Source organism: Protopterus annectens, chromosome 5.part0 (genome assembly GCF_019279795.1).
Source record: "Protopterus annectens isolate FY-2018-M chromosome 5.part0, PAN1.0, whole genome shotgun sequence".
Taxonomy (NCBI): domain Eukaryota; kingdom Metazoa; phylum Chordata; order Ceratodontiformes; family Protopteridae; genus Protopterus; species Protopterus annectens.
The window spans coordinates 1,373,241,578-1,373,258,910 of record NC_056735.1 but is presented as its reverse complement, the minus strand read 5'-3'; the positions used below and the strand labels follow the sequence as shown (position 1 = coordinate 1,373,258,910).

The following is a 17,333-nucleotide window of genomic DNA, read 5'->3' as shown; positions in this document are numbered from 1 at the left end:
TCTCCCTGGGAGGATATGGTAGACTGATCCTGTTGTTTTTCCAGGTATGGTTTGCAGCTGTTCCCCTAGGTTTTCAAGTATTCCCTAAAACCTTGTCTGCCCCCATAGTGCTCTTTTTAGGCAGTGCCAATCTGATAAACCTACTAACTCAGCTAAACCAACTCAGAATAATCTAAAGGTGTTACTGCTCAATACCACGAGTCTAAACAAGGAACTCTACTCCCTGCAAGCTCTCCTAATCCTGGCTAATGTAACATCTGTGCGGATAACGAGAGCTGGTTTAAAGCCACAACAGGCACCCCTGCAATGCAGATCTATAATTCCTTCCACACATTCGAACCAGCTAATTCACAGGTAGGGTCTAAAGATGGCGTAGTCTCAGTTTACATCAGACACAAACACAATTCAAGGCTGGTCAAACAGTATGACACACTTGATCTTCTTCATGTCCAGTTTACTACAAGTAAAGTCCCACACCATATTATTGCATTGACCATAGGTAGCCCTTCACAGCCACGGAAGCCCGTACCACTTACTTCTAAGTAGAAGAGATGCTGTCTGTTCAACCCAACACGATATTCATGGCAACTTTAACTACCCCACCCCAACAATATGTGGAAAACGTACACAACCTCAAACATGCATGTCCGTTCAACCCAACACAATATTCATGGCAACTTTAACTACCCCACCCCAACAATATGTGGAAAACGTACACAACCTCAAACATGCATGTCCGTTCAACCCAACACAATATTCATGGCAACTTTAACTACCCCACCCCAACAATATGTGGAAAACGTACACAACCTCAAACATGCATGCCCCGAGATGTCTGGACTTTAACACAAACACCCTTGAACAGCTAGTCTGCATGCCCACCAGGGGAGCAAATATCCTTGGCTTGACCCCACCAGGGGAGCAAATATCCTTGGCTTGACCCTCATAAACATGTAGGAACGATGTACTCCCCCAAGTGTAAATTTGTCATTGGCCAGGTTGGACCAGAAAGCTGACTCCTTTGAAAAAAATATTAAACTCCCAGGATCCCAGCTACCCCAAGAACATTTATAAAATATTCCAAGGCTAACTACCTCCTGTTATGTGACAGTATAGCAAAATTCCAATCCTCCCTAAATCCTGAGAATATAGCTGCCTATCTGGAATTGTTCGAAGAAACATTGTACTATTATTTAAATAGCTGCATAGAGACAGCTGTACCTACCCGAAATAAACATATGACAACCTCGAAAAACAAATCACCCTGGTGAAATTCCAGTATAAATAAGATGCATAACAGAAGAAAGAAAATTCTTTCCAAAAGCAGGAAGGGCATTGCCCAGCAAGGTAAAAATTCCCTCAATCTGAGCAAGCAACTCAGGGGACTAATGAAGTCCACAAAAGCCAAATTTGAGATATTAATAGGTTCCACAGCTAAGGACAATCATAAGGATTTCTTCAATTATATCCTCAACCTTAAAAGCAGCACCCTGCAATGTAGTAACCTAATGGTGAATGGAATGACCTATATAGAGATGGGGGATTTAGCAGATCTGCTGGCTGATAAATTTAGAGCCAATGTTACCTATCCCCCCTCGTCACCCCTCCCCAAGGAAATACCCTCCACCATTTCTACACCAGGAAGCAGGTCCTCACTGCACTCTCTGTGACCAAGATCAGTCTTCAACCAGCCTGTTTTTGAGGGTGAAAGGAAGATGGAGTACCTGGGAAAAAAATGGACACCGCAGGAGAAAAAAGGACGGTTTGAATACAGACCATAACCAGAGATCAAGACCGAACCCAGAATCTGTAACTGTGAAGTGGAAACCAGAAAAATAATTCAAAACATGCTCATTGTGTTTAAAAGCAAGATGTCTGTCTTTTTCGTATGATCAGACAACCCTGACACAGCTAGTGTCTTTCCATTATGGGACCTATATAGTCATGAGTTTCTTTCTTCCTTCCTGTTTAAGCTGTACTGACTTGTCTTAAATATACTGTTTTCATCACTGTTGTGTTCTGGGTTACTGTGGGTATTTCCCCTTTTTAAATGAAATCATATTTCCTTTGATCTTTTTTAATTGTTTTTGTCACGCTAACTTTGACCATCTGTTCTTTTTATATGAAGCAACAACCCTTTGCCCAGTTTGCACTCCCCCTTCATAGGAATCATAGCAATTGCAAGGCAAGTCATATGACCCATTTATACCGTGTCATTACCCACCCTGAGACCAAGCCCCTTCTCTCCAGGAGGGCCAGGCCTATCAAGACAGTGGTGAATTTGTGAGTACCCGTAGTTATCCAGTTCTTGTTTAAAGTATCACTACCGTGTCATTACCCACCCTGAGACCAAGCCCCTTCTCTCCAGGAGGGCCAGGCCTATCAAGTCAGTGGTGAATTTGTGAGTACCCGTAGTTATCCAGTTCTTGTTTAAAGTATCACTCCTGCTTAATATGCAGTGAGAATCTCTTCCAGACCTTTGAACGATGCTGTATTATAAATCTCGATCTCTACATAGTATTATCTGTTGATGAAGATTTATATCCCTGATTCTGCTACTTGTGGGATTTTGTTTTACAGAGATACAGGATGTCTAGGACTATTGGGTTCCTAATGGCTTGGAAAGCAGGGCATAGATCTCCCCTCAAGAGTCTTTAAGATACAAGAAATAGAGTATGTATCCAGTATTTCCTTATAGCTTAGAGTTTTTAAAACAGTGGTCTTAGATGGTACCCTCTGTAGTCTTTCTAGTTGCTTAATATGATCAGTTAGGTACATCTCCAAAGGGACATTGTGTTCAGTGACTGGCCTACTCAGTGCTGAGTATAAGGGACAATGACCCCTTTACATGCGGATGTTGTTCCCAATTTAGCTGTACCAAGTAGAAGAGCTTCCTGAACACCATTGTTGTATGGTGATCAAAAGATCGAGAATTGTCAACACATGTTCCAAGGTCTTTAACAACCTTTTTACTTTGGAGGTGATACTCCAGAGTTGAAAACGTTACATTTTTCCATATTTAATATGAGTCCATTATTTCTGCATCAGTTATTTACAAGTCTCAAAACTAAGTAAATGCCAAACAAAAGGGGTCCCAACATGGTACCTTGTAGGACACCAGTGGCTTCCCTCTTACCCTCTGATGATGCTCCCGCTACCCACACTGTACAGGTTCTGTCCTTTAGCCAGTTTAAGATCCATCTTACCATACAGGGATCTACTTGTAAGGCATTTAGCTTACTAATGATAGAAGCATGGGGGATGGTGTCATATGCATTGGCCAGGTCCAGGTATGCCATGTGGACAGCATGGTCACTGTCAACAGCTTGTGAAGCTCCATCAAAGAAGTTGATGGTATTCATTAGACAGGATCTACCCTCCAGAAAGCCAAACTACTGCGGGCCTTGTCTGATGAAGCAGCTCGATTTGTATGTATAAGTTAGGCCAACACATTTTGTCACATTTTCTGTCTGTCTGTAGTTTGTCATAGCAGGATGCAACTATGTTGCTGATTATGGATAATCACTTTATCATCCTTGGACATCAGTCCATGCATGTGGGGCAGTTCATCTTAATAACTGCAGACCTGAGTCCTTCATAGCAGTTTTTAATTTGTGCAGTTCTCAGCAGTTATTTGTAGTTAAATTGCTACCCACAACACCTATGTCTTTTCGTTATAAATCTTTGAATTTTTAGAGATATACTCTGCTAAGAGTCTCTATAGTGTCACACGTTTCTCTAGCTTATACAGTACATAATGATTGCACTTATGTAATGCTAGTAACACTGCCTCTAGTCTCACTTGAGTGTTGTATAAAGAATACTTAAATGCACTTTGAAATGACTTTCCACTAAGTCAGAAATGAAAAACAGGGATAAAGCCTGGGAGCACTGGCACAAAACCAAGACCCCGTCAACTAGACAGAAATTCCTAGAACTACGCAATAGAGTCAAAAAGCTAATAAAACAGGACAAATTCCAATACTACCAGTCTGCCCTAGACTCCTCACAACACAGCCCCAAACAATTCTGGTCCTCCATAAACTCCATCCTCCACCCAGGTAAAGTCAGTACCCCTCCTCCTAACATCCCTCACACCTCAGAAAATATTCCTACCTCATTCAACACATACTTCACCCAAACCATACTATCACTAGCTAAACAACACAACCCCCCTCCCCTCTAACCCACACATTCAACTAGTAATCTCCCCACTGCCTTCTTTTCTCCTGTACCTACCTCCAACATAAAAAAAACTCTTAACTAAAATTAAACCCACCAAATTAGAAGCAGACAACCTCCCAAGTGAATACCTACAAATCGCAGCTGATGCTGTGGCCTACCCAGTATCCATCTTGATTAACCGATCTCTGTCAGAAAGTTACATTCCCACACTGTGGAAAGTATCAGATATAATTCCCCTCCACAAAGGCGGACCCTCTGCAGAACTAACGAATTACTGCCCCATAGCTATTCTCTCTCCACTCTCCAAAATACTAGAGAGATGCATACACTCTCAGGTCTAAGACTACCTGCTTACTAACAACCTCCTTTCCAGTACTCAGCATGGTTTCCGACCAAACCATAGCACCACCACTGCCTTACTCTCCTTTACTAACACTATTCTTCAGCATAAAAACAATGGCTATCTCTCCTCTGCTACTTTCCTAGACCTATCTAAAGCATTTGACATGGTCCCACACAAACAACTTATCTCTGTCCTCAAGAACCTATCCTTCTCACAATCAGTCACCAACTGGTTTCAGTGTTACCTGTCTGACCGCCAACAATCCGTTGTATGGCAGAATGACATATCTCCCCAACTACCTGTCTCCATAGAGGTTCCCCAAGGATCCATCCTTGGACCCCTACTCTTCTCTGTTTACACCAATAATCTAGCCTCTGCCACCAAACATGGCACACTCATACAATACGCAGATGACTCGACCATCATCTGCTCAGCCCAGTCCCTACCAAAACTGCAAAAAGTCACACAGGAAGCCTTTTCCTCTGTTGAAACATGGTTATCCGATGCCCAATTAATACTCAACCCAAACAAAACTAAACTACTCATCTTCCAACCCACCAAACATACTCAAAACAACTCTCACTTTAGCATCACAGCAAAAGACAACACCACTATATACCCAACTGAACACACCAAATTGCTAGGAGTGGAAATAGACAATAAACTAAAATTTGACATTCACATATCCATGACCATAAAAAAAGTCCACAAAATACTAGGAGCGTTATACAGAAATAAGCAATTTCTCACCAAAGCAGCAAAGATTTCAATAGCAAATTCCCACCTTATCTCCACCCTACTTTATGCCTCTCCGATATATACCAACCTAAGGCAATGTGATCTAAACAAGCTAGAGACCTGCTACAACAAAATCGCCAAATTCGCCACAGGGGCACCCTACCGTAGTCACCACTGTCTCTCACTTGCTGAACTGGGCTGGCTTGAACTCCCTCACCTCCTTCAGTGGTATCAACTCTCACTCACCCACAAACTAGTAAACCATCCACTAAATGTCCCATCCCTCCAGAATCTACTCCAACCCTATCGCACCACCAGACCACTAAGATCCAGCAACAAAAATCACTTGCAGATCACTAAAGCCAATAACTCTGCTGGTGAAGCACTATTCTGTTGCGCCATAGCCAAATTATGGAACTCACTCCCACCCACAATTACCTCCGTCCCATCATGCACCCACTTCAAAACTTTACTAAAAGCACACCTAAAAACATGCTGGCTATGCCCTTGCAACTCCCACTCTAATATCATCCACCCCATCCAACCAAAAACCTTTCTTTCCACTCCACTAACTACCTTGATTATAGCAAGCTCAAATGCTCATAGGCCTAGTACTTATTATACAGCAGGAACTTCTCATTGTAACATTTGTTAATGTCTGTTATGTACTTCACAGATAAAGATTCTAGTTGTCTACTGATGTACTTTGTCCTTCATCTGTAAGTATGTTGTAAGTAATTGCTATGTTAAATTGTTAATCACTATGTAATCCAATGTAACCACTGTCTGTTTATTTTACTGTGGAGCTTTTCTCCCCGGGCCTCCGCTGAAAATGGACCTACGTCCAGTCGGACACTCCCAGTCAACAAATTTAAATAAATAAAAATGACTTCTGGTCAGACTCTACAGTAATGCTTTCCATGTATCCAAGATGGTAGAACTTTTGACAAGGACTATTACAGGCACTCTTTTTCCTACTTGTAGGTCTGCACATCATTCAGTGTCCTTGATGGTTAACAGCATGTCTATCTTTATGTAACAGGATAGCTCCTAACCCTTGTTAAATAGGGTTATTGTTGGTTTTACATTACAGTATTTCAGAGCTGTTGCCGCACTTACTTATCTTTTCCAGATTCTTTTATAAATCATTGAGTAACCTCTGATCAGACTTAAAACCAGAAGCAAATTGGTTAAAGCTTTAATCAGCTGAAAAAGAAAATGAAAAGCATTTTCTGTAGGAGGGCAAGCCTTGCTTGTACACTAACATCCGTAAATATACTAGCTCTGACCTACAGGGCAAGCCTTGCTTGTACACTAACATCCGTAAATATACTAGCTCTGACCTACAGGGCAAGCCTTGCTTGTACACTAACACTCGTAAATATACTAGCTCTGACCTACAGGGCAAGCCTTGCTTGTACACTAACATCTGTAAATATACTAGCTCTGACCTACAGGGCAAGCCTTGCTTGTACACTAACATCCGTAAATATACTAGCTCTGACCTACAGGGCAAGCCTTGCTTGTACACTAACATCCGTAAATATACTAGCTCTGACCTACAGGGCAAGCCTTGCTTGTACACTAACATCCTTAAATATACTAGCTCTGACCTACAGGGCAAGCCTTGCTTGTACACTAACATCCGTAAATATACTAGCTCTGACCTACAGGGCAAGCCTTGCTTGTACACTAACATCCATAAATATACTAGCTCTGACCTACAGGGCAAGCCTTGCTTGTACACTAACATCCTTAAATATACTAGCTCTGACCTACAGGGCAAGCCTTGCTTGTACACTAACATCTGTAAATATACTAGCTCTGACCTACAGGGCAAGCCTTGCTTGTACACTAACATCCTTAAATATACTAGCTCTGACCTACAGGGCAAGCCTTGCTTGTACACTAACATCCGTAAATATACTAGCTCTGACCTACAGGGCAAGCCTTGCTTGTACACTAACATCCGTAAATATACTAGCTCTGACCTACAGGGCAAGCCTTGCTTGTACACTAACATCCGTAAATATACTAGCTCTGACCTACAGGGCAAGCCTTGCTTGTACACTAACATCCGTAAATATACTAGCTCTGACCTACAGGGCAAGCCTTGCTTGTACACTAACATCCTTAAATATACTAGCTCTGACCTACAGGGCAAGCCTTGCTTGTACACTAACATCCGTAAATATACTAGCTCTGACCTACAGGGCAAGCCTTGCTTGTACACTAACATCCGTAAATATACTAGCTCTGACCTACAGGGCAAACCTTGCTTGTACACTAACATCCGTAAATATACTAGCTCTGACCTACAGGGCAAGCCTTGCTTGTACAATAACATCCTTAAATATACTAGCTCTGACCTACAGGGCAAGCCTTGCTTGTACACTAACATCCGTAAATATACTAGCTCTGACCTACAGGGCAAGCATTGCTTGTACACTAACATCCTTAAATATATCAGCTCTGACCTACAGGGCAAGCCTTGCTTGTACACTAACATCCGTAAATATACTAGCTCTGACCTACAGGGCAAGCCTTGCTTGTACATTAACATCCTTAAATACACTAGCTCTGACCTACAGGGCAAGCCTTGCTTGTACACTAACATCCTTAAATATACTAGCTCTGACCTACAGACTTCGTGTTCTGCCTCATTTTACTTCTTACTAATGCAACCTTGACTTTATTCTGTTGTTTAAGGGAAAATGTATTCAGTGTTAATTTTATACCAAATCTTTTAATGGCATAAATACTTGATGAAGGTATCAGAAATTAAGTTTAAACAGCAGTACAAGTAAATGACTTTTACCCAGACTGAATTAATTTTAAAGTTAAATAATTATTTTGCTTGGACTGCTTGTGACCTTTCTTTGAATTTTCAATCAAAAATCTATTGATTCCCATGCAGCTTGGTTAGCTGTTCTGGTTCATTGATGCAAGTGACACACTGTTTACCTTTATAACAATTTGCATTATCACAAGAACTATTCTAAAATGAATGTGAGTTTGTGCCCCAGGCATTTGCCTCAATGTAGTTGGCTGACTCACCAGCTTTATAAGCACTAAAATTTTACTTGTTAAGTAATTGTCATATCAGATGAAAATTTCAAATGCTGGGACCCACTAGAGCGAGTCCCAAGACACACAGACTGAATGGCTGAAACATTGGACTTGTATATACTAAGTCCGAGATGCCATTTCTTTGAGGTATGGCAATTTTAGATTTAGTATACGTAAGTTTGGGGTGGGGGGTGGCTTGCCTTCCCTGCAAAAAGACGTTTAAAGGAGAAGAATGATTTTCAAGATTCACTTTTCTCTTGTATTATCGGTCTTCCCATGTGCTGACATTTCAGTAGTACACCACGCAGCAACGGTATTCAGACTTTGTGAGGGTGAAGTTCTGTCAAACTTCAGGAAAATCCCCAAGGGTTGACTAGAATAATTGACTTATCAAAACACACACACACACACACACACACACACACACACACACACACACACACACACACACACACACACACACACACACTCTTGATCTGAACAGTATGTAGTGTAATGTACTGCTTTTACAACTAGCTTACAATGGAATATCTGTTCACATGCAGCATGGATCTTTTGAGTGAACAACATTTTAGAATCTTTTATCTAAAAACTAAAAGATAAGGTAGAAATACCAAACAGACTAGCATTCATTGGGTGTCCCGAAACAATAGCAGAACATATCATGCTTTATAACCATGACCAGCAAGGATTAATTAAGGATTGTCTCTTTAATTTTACAACATTCCTGTACGTTCGCTGGTGATCCTGCAGGAACATGCCTTATGAGAACATGACGTGAAATATTTTTGTACCATTTTTAAAATGTACCTTGGAGTGGTTACTTGGCTGTTAAAAAATCAGCATTTTTAGATATAAAGTGTCTGAGGCCAATAAAAGCCAAACTACAAAGATTACCCCCACTTTATACAAATCAACCCCATCAGTGTGACATTTCATCAGAACCACATAATTCTGAAGTGTCAAAGCCATTTTGCTCTGTTTTGTAAACTAAAGCTTTTTTCAGTGATAGAACATAACCAAAGTACAGGTTTACTAGGATCTGTATCACGTTGTCAAACTTTTAAAAGTTTGAACGTTTCAACGGAGATCTCCGTACAGTGTGGATTGGGAAGATTTCCATTGTCTGCACTGTAGTGCGATCTCAGAGTTGTTATATTTAAAGAGCAGGGAGTGGGGGGGCATAGCCCCCCACATGGGGCGTGCAGGGGGGGCTTGCCCCCTGCTTAAACCATTTGGGTAGGTTTTTCCTTTGGTTTATTTTTTTATTACATTTTTGAACTTTTAAAAGTTCGATCTTATGGTGTCAACCATATGACGTTCGAACTTTTAAAAGTTCGATTATGTAACATAGACGCTTTTTACTATGCCAGTTAAATGTAGGCTATAACTTAAGCTGCTTTACAGCAAGTATATTTTAATGAAATTACAACTTTTAATTTAATGTAAAGTGAGGTCACATCTGCTTGAGCTGTGGGTAGTAATAGTGGATGAAAAGAATCTATGGCACACATTCAAAAATAGTTCCCCAATGTCCTAGACAAATTTTCCCTGGCAGTATAAATACCATCTGGAGTCTCCTCTGAAAAGAGGACACTAGCCTAGTTGGGTCTAATCTGTTCAACAAATGATAGACAGATGGATAAAGCTTCTGATACAACTAATTTTACTGTTAAGGTAGGGATTCAGTATGCTATCAGATGCCGGCTGACACAATGCAATTTTGATTGCTGTTTTGATATTTTTATGACAGTTAACTGACTTAAAATAGTCCAACTTTCTAGTGTTTGGAAAAATATGCATCTAGAGCCATTTTATTGTTTCTGATTAGCATCGCTGACATTCTGGTTGTATTGAGACTGCTCCAACCTTTGGTCTAAATCCTTAATGTGGATTGCCAAGGCAGGTGATGTAAAAGAAATAGATTTTACTAAGTTTTGAACCCTTCACTTTGGAACCTGATATCAGAACACTGTGGTGCTGCATCTAACTGCGTGGTATTCAGTTAACACATGCATACTCTGCATCTTAACAGGCCTGCAGATAAATGGTATCACATCTTGAATATTCTGATGTAATTCACTTAAAGCATAATTTGAAAATCTATGACTTATATTAGTTCTTAAGATTGTGTGTCAACACACTAACTAGTTTTTAACTGGTAAAAATGAGAAACTAGTGCTGCAGTCTGCATAAAGTACCTGTGGCTTTATGTAATATACCTAACATTGCTGGCATCGAATAACTATTGTAACCAACCCTGGATTTTTGTGCCATTTAATACCGGGTTTCATAATAAACAAGCAAAGTAAATGTATGTATTCGTTTGTATTTGCTAACTGGGGTACATAGCACTGATCCATGTGGACCTTTTAGGACAGTTTTCTTACTCACTCCAGGAACACTCCACGATTAAGTGAGTTGCTGAGAGTTGAACAGTAGTCAAAATGAGGGGAACTGTTTGGATTGTAGGCTGCAGGAAGAAGTGTGTTTCTCATTTTAGTCCCCTTCTTGCAAAAGGTGCCACAATTATTAATCCCACTTTTTTAAAATGACATTTTTTTAACTTGCAAACTATTTTTAAACTTGATTGTACAACCTTTTCATTTATTCTGATGGCTTTTCAATAAAATAGTATTTGCTTTAATAATTTGAAATGTCAAAACGTGCATCAGTGATATGTGTCTGCAACCACAGGTTTAAAATGTTTCAGGAGCATCATGCTCTTTCTTTCCAGAAATACACAGTCTGATGAAACTGAGAAGCACACCCTTATAATACTTTGCAATTTGCAGAAATTAAAAACAGGGTTCTTTTGCACTCAGTTTCAAACTTTTCAAAATATTATTTAAAAACGGTATTTTGTCAGTAGAGGGCATGTTCATATTTTTTTTTCTTTTTTATGCGTACATGCATGCTGTTTTGTGTGTGTAGCTTTTGTATGTTTACATTTTTAATGAGGATAAAGTGGTTGTACTTACAAGTGGGTTCCTCAAAACTACTGACTGGTTAAAATGAGCAAGAACGTAGGAAGCACCAGTCTGTCTTTTTTTCTACTGTTATGGTAATGATTAACTAGAGTTACTAAACATAAGGAAAAAATTATGTTAATATCTAAGGAGAAACAATAAGAAATGACAGAGTTAACAAGGTATAGCCCCAAGTTTTTCTAAAACAGTATCAAATAAACTGTCCTGATACTGTGCAAAACAAAAAATGCGAACAGTACATTCCTGGTACTTATTTCCTGAAAGTAACAAGACTGCTTGGAGAGCAAGTAATTTTTTCACAACAGGCTGAGTTTTATTAAAGGTATGGTACCTTATGCACAAAATGCATTCATAATGGTAACAACCAAGAAAAGTCAGACAATAAGTACTTGCATGATAAGAAAAAAAGATTCTCTAAAAGTTATTTCCAAGTATTTACATAGACGTGTCTGGAGAATTTCTCCCCAGGCCTCTGCTGAAAATTGGCTCGTTCCAAGTCGGACTTTCCCAGTTAACAAATGTTAAATAAAATAAAAAGTTAAACTATAAAAGAGTGGTAAACATAATAAAAACGCAAATTCTGCATTTTATAAATGAAATATCTCATATTGTACAGCAGAATGCATTGTAACTCTGTCAGTAAAGCACACTTGAGCATACAGTGAGGTAAAATGCCTACCACAGCTCTGCTTACAGCCTTGGAGAATATCTTTTAACCTTACTGAGAGAGCCACATGCTGTTCACTGAGAGGACCACATGATGTTCACTGAGAGGGCCACATGCTGTTCACTGTGAGGGCCACATGCTCTTCACTGCATTTATTTGTGTTGCAGAAGCACTTTAGAAGACTTGGCATTTAATGGTATGTGTTTTTCTATGTGCAGGATATAAAATCCCCCTAGAAAAATTGTTACTGCTGCTTAGAGCAAATTATGATGAGGTACCAAAGCGTGACATGGAAGAAAAAAATGCCATAAAACAGAAGGACAGTCATGAAGATAGGTTCAATGGTAAGTGAACAGCTCATTAATGATAGTTTGTTATACATTTGTTTCCTACTAATGCTAATATGTTGAGAAAAAATGGAGAAAAACAGTGGAATATGATGAAAATGTAATAAAAAAATCTAGGTTAAATGCATTATGTGAGTTTTTATAATCCATACAGGTCTGTCACAACAGACGTGGCAGTGAACTGGGAGTTAGTAAATCTGGTGAACAACACGAGAACATTATGAACAAAGCCATGCTTTTCATTTTTAAGCAGTGTGTCATAACAGTTTATGTTTTAGAGTGTACAGGCAATTGTAGAATAAGGATTTTCATAGATTTGTTGTAATGGACCACATTACTTGTGCAACAGAACTTACCGATTTGTGAACTTCCCACTTCAGCATGTTTCAGTTTGCTAATGGAGTGTTACACATGGCACAGTTATGGGTATGGATATGAGATGCAGTGTTACATATGGCACAGTTATGGGTATGGATATGTGATGCAGTGTTACATATGGCACAGTTATGTATATGGATATGACATGCAGTGTTACATATGGCACAGTTATGGGTATGGATATGAGATGCAGCATTACATATGGCACAGTTATGGATAAGAGATGCAGTGTTACATATGGCACACTTATGGATATGAGATGCAGTGTACATATGGCACAGATATGGATATGAGATGCAGTGTTACATATGACACAGATATGGACATGGATATGAGATGCAGTGTTACATATGGCACAATTATGGATATGAGGTGCAGTGTTACATATTACACAGTTATGGACATGAGATGCAGTGTTACATATGGCGCAGTTATGGATATGAAGTGCAGTGTTATATGGCACAATTATGGATATGAGATGCAGTGTTGCATATGGCACAGTTATGGATATGCGATGCAGTGTTACATATGGCACAGCTATGGTATGAGATGCAGTGTTACATATGGCACAGTTATGGGTATGGATATGAGATGCAGTGTTACATGTGGCACAGTTATGGGTATGGATGTGAGATGCAGTGTTGCATATGGCACAGTTATGGATACGAGCTGCAGTTTTACATAAGGCACAGTTATGGATATGGATACAAGTTGCAGTGTTACATATGGCACAGTTAGGGATATTGATACAAGATGCAGTGTTACATATGGCACAGTTATGGATATGAATATGAGATGCAGTGTTACATATAGCACAGTTATGGATATGAGATGCAGTGTTACATTGGGCACACATATGGATATGATATGCAGTGTTACAGATGGCACAGTTATGGGTATGGATATGGGATGCAGTGTTACAGATGGCACAGTTATGGGTATGGATGTGGGATGCTGTGTTACAGATGGCACAGTTATGGGTATGGATATGAGATGCAGTGTTACATGTGGCACAGTTATGGGTATGGATATGAGATGCAATGTTACATATGGCACAGTTACGGATAGGAAATGTAGTGTTGCATATAGCACAGTTATGGGTATGGATATGAGATGCAATGTTAGATATGGCACAGTTATGGATAGGAAATGTAGTGTTGCATATGGCACAGTTATGGGTATGGATATGAGATTCTGAGTTACATATGGCACAGTTATGGATATGAGATGCAGTGTTACATATGGCACAGTTATGGATATGAAATGTAGTGTTACCTATGGCACAGATATGGATATGGAATGCAGTGTTACATATGGCAAAGTTATGGCTATGGATATGAGATGCAGTGTTACATGTGGCACAGTTATGGATATGGATATGAGATGCAGTGTTGCATATGGCACAATTATGGGTTTGGATATGAGATGCAGTGTTACATATGGCACAGTTATGGGTATGGATATGATATGCAGTGTTACATATGGCACGAATATGGATATGACATGCAGTGTTACGTATGGCACAGTTATGGATATGGACATAAGATGCAGTGTTACGTATGGCACAGTCATGGATATGAGATGCAGTGTTACATATGGCACAGTTATGGATATGAGATGCAGTGTTGCACATGGATATGAGGAGAAGCATCGGGGTTAGATGTATGTATGAGTCACGTTAAGGATGTATTCAGTGATTCAAGAAGATGTGTAAATCCACAAAAAGATTTGATATGATTCTTCTCCAAATGGGAAAGGTGAAGAGGAATATTAACTATGTAAACAGATTTTTTAAGGGTAGGGTGACAGACCATTATCCCTGTAATGTTTGAAACTTTTTGCTTTGATCTGAGCAGTAGTTTTAATGGAATTTAATAAGCAATATTGAATGATTCTGCCTTGTATTGTTTTGTAAGAAAATTGACTTTAGATATGTATCCCTTCACCAAGGTGCAACCTAAAGGATACTCATACAGGATATTGGATGAAGCTTTCTGATACCATCCATATGACTGCTCCACCTATATGATCTTTCCAGTCCTAGTTTCTCAAATGTAGAGTTGTGATGAAACTGCTGGGTCATATCTGCAGAAAAATCAAATATAGAGTCAGTTTTGTGTAGCTATGCCACAGCAGTTTCATCACAGCTTTAATAGTTTATTTGATCAAGTACTTAGGCCATGGATTGTAGAGAAGGATGGAGCCCTGTCTAAGACCTTGGCAACTGGGGTTGAATTTATGGTCCCTAGTACTGAAAGAACAATGTGGGGAGGGGGAAAAGTTGAAGTGGTGTGGTATGCTTACCACTCCCCTGGGGATGGTGGGGAGGGGATTGTGTGTACTCATAGGCACATGAAGGGGCACTGTGTGTACTCATAGGCACATGAAGGGGCATTGTGTGTACTCAAAGGCACGCAGAGTGCTATTGTATGCACGCCTAGACACGCAACGAGCTATTGTGTGCACTCCTAGGCATGCGGAGGGCCATTGTGTGCACTCCTAGGCATGCGGAGGGCCATTGTGTGCACTCCTAGGCATGCGGAGAGCCATTGTGTGCACTCCTAGGCATGCGGAGAGCCATTGTGTGCACTCCTAGGCATGCAGAGAGCCATTGTGTGCACTCCTAGGCATGCGGAGAGCCATTGTGTGCACTCCTAGGCATGCGGAGAGCCATTGTGTGCACTCCTAGGCATGCGGAGAGCCATTGTGTGCACTCCTAGGCATGCGGAGAGCCATTGTGTGCACTCCTAGGCATGCAGAGAGCCATTGTGTGCACTCCTAGGCATGCGGAGGGCCATTGTGTGCACTCCTAGGCATGCGGAGGGCCATTGTGTGCACCCTAGGCACATGGAGGGCCATCGTGTGCACTCCTAGGCACATGGAGGGCCATCGTGTGCACTCCTAGGCACATGGAGGGCCATCGTGTGCACTCCTAGGCACATGGAGGGCCATCGTGTGCACTCCTAGGCACATGGAGGGCCATCGTGTGCACTCACAGGCACGTGGAGGGCCATCGTGTGCACTCACAGGCACGTGGAGGGTCATCGTGTGCACTCACAGGCACGTGGAGGGCCATCGTGTGCACTCACAGGCACGTGGAGGGCCATCGTGTGCACTCACAGGCACGTGGAGGGCCATCGTGTGCACTCACAGGCACGTGGAGGGCCATTGTGTGCACTCACAGGCACGTGGAGGGCCATTGTGTGCACTCACAGGCACGTGGAGGGCCATTGTGTGCACTCACAGGCACGTGGAGGGCCATTGTGTGCACTCACAGGCACGTGGAGGGCCATTGTGTGCACTCACAGGCACGTGGAGGGGCATTGTGTGCACTCACAGGCACGTGGAGGGCATTGTGTGCACTCACAGGCACGTGGAGGGGCATTGTGTGCACTCACAGGCACGTGGAGGGGCATTGTGTGCACTCACAGGCACGTGGAGGGGCATTGTGTGCACTCACAGGCACGTGGAGGGGCATTGTGTGCACTCACAGGCACGTGGAGGGGCATTGTGTGCACTCACAGGCACGTGGAGGGGCATTGTGTGCACTCACAGGCACGTGGAGGGGCATTGTGTGCACTCACAGGCACGTGGAGGGGCATTGTGTGCACTCACAGGCACGTGGAGGGGCATTGTGTGCACTCACAGGCACATGGAGGGGCATTGTGTGCACTCACAGGCACATGGAGGGGCATTGTGTGCACTCACAGGCACATGGAGGGGCATTGTGTGCACTCACAGGCACATGGAGGGGCATTGTGTGCACTCACAGGCACATGGAGGGGCCTTGTGTGCACTCACAGGCACATGGAGGGGCATTGTGTGCACTCACAGGCACATGGAGGGGCATTTTGTGCACTCACAGGCACATGGAGAGGCATTTTGTGCACTCACAGGCACATGGAGAGGCATTGTGTGCACTCACAGGCACATGGAGGGGCATTGTGTGCACTCACAGGCACATGGAGGGGCACTGTGTGCACTCATACTCGGTGAGTGATGAGAGTTCCCTGCTGGAAACCAGAAAGACCTCTGCTCATGCTTGCGGGGGACAGGAATGCTTGGAGAGAATGCCCCTTGCAGACATGAGGAGACATCCTCCACCATCATCAAGTTCATTGGCTCATAAGTAGATGGTAGGCATGAGGTCAAAAAGACCAATGAAGAGCCTAGTCCAGTTTGCCAACTACCTCAGAGCACTGGCTCGTTAAGTGACATGCTCGGAGTCATACAGGAGACAATGGAGGCAAGGGGAGTCAAACCCTGGACTACAGGAAGTATTTCATTAACAGGTCATAGCCTTAATCCTCTGAGGTAACTGCCAGACAGATCCCATTGCACCTAGGTGAGTGCATGGAGTGTTAGGGTCAGGGAGAAAAGTGGGGGCAAAAAACAAAACAAAAACCTCAAACCACTTCTGATAGCTGACTGAATGATCTCCCTTCCTGACTGGTTCTCACATGGTAAGGGAATGAATGGGCTGAAGTGCTGGCAGAGGGGCTTAAGGTCAACAGTAAGCTGAAAAGGAAAAAGAAGTCTCTAGACCATGAATTGTAACCCACTAATACCCTTCCTTGCTGCACTGAATTGCTGGTTTAAACAGATGAAAGCATAAC

General features: G+C 41.8%; 1 protein-coding gene across 1 annotated transcript in view; it reads left to right on the top strand.

Moving 5' to 3' along the window:
• The window catches only part of LOC122801682 (gastrula zinc finger protein XlCGF52.1-like), a 116,818-nt gene that overhangs the window by 46,368 nt on the left and 53,117 nt on the right, over positions 1-17,333 (top strand). The window contains exon 4 of the mRNA XM_044071192.1: positions 12,211-12,336. Within this exon, the coding sequence (XP_043927127.1) occupies positions 12,211-12,336 (126 nt within the window). The remainder of the gene's footprint in view (positions 1-12,210; positions 12,337-17,333) is intronic.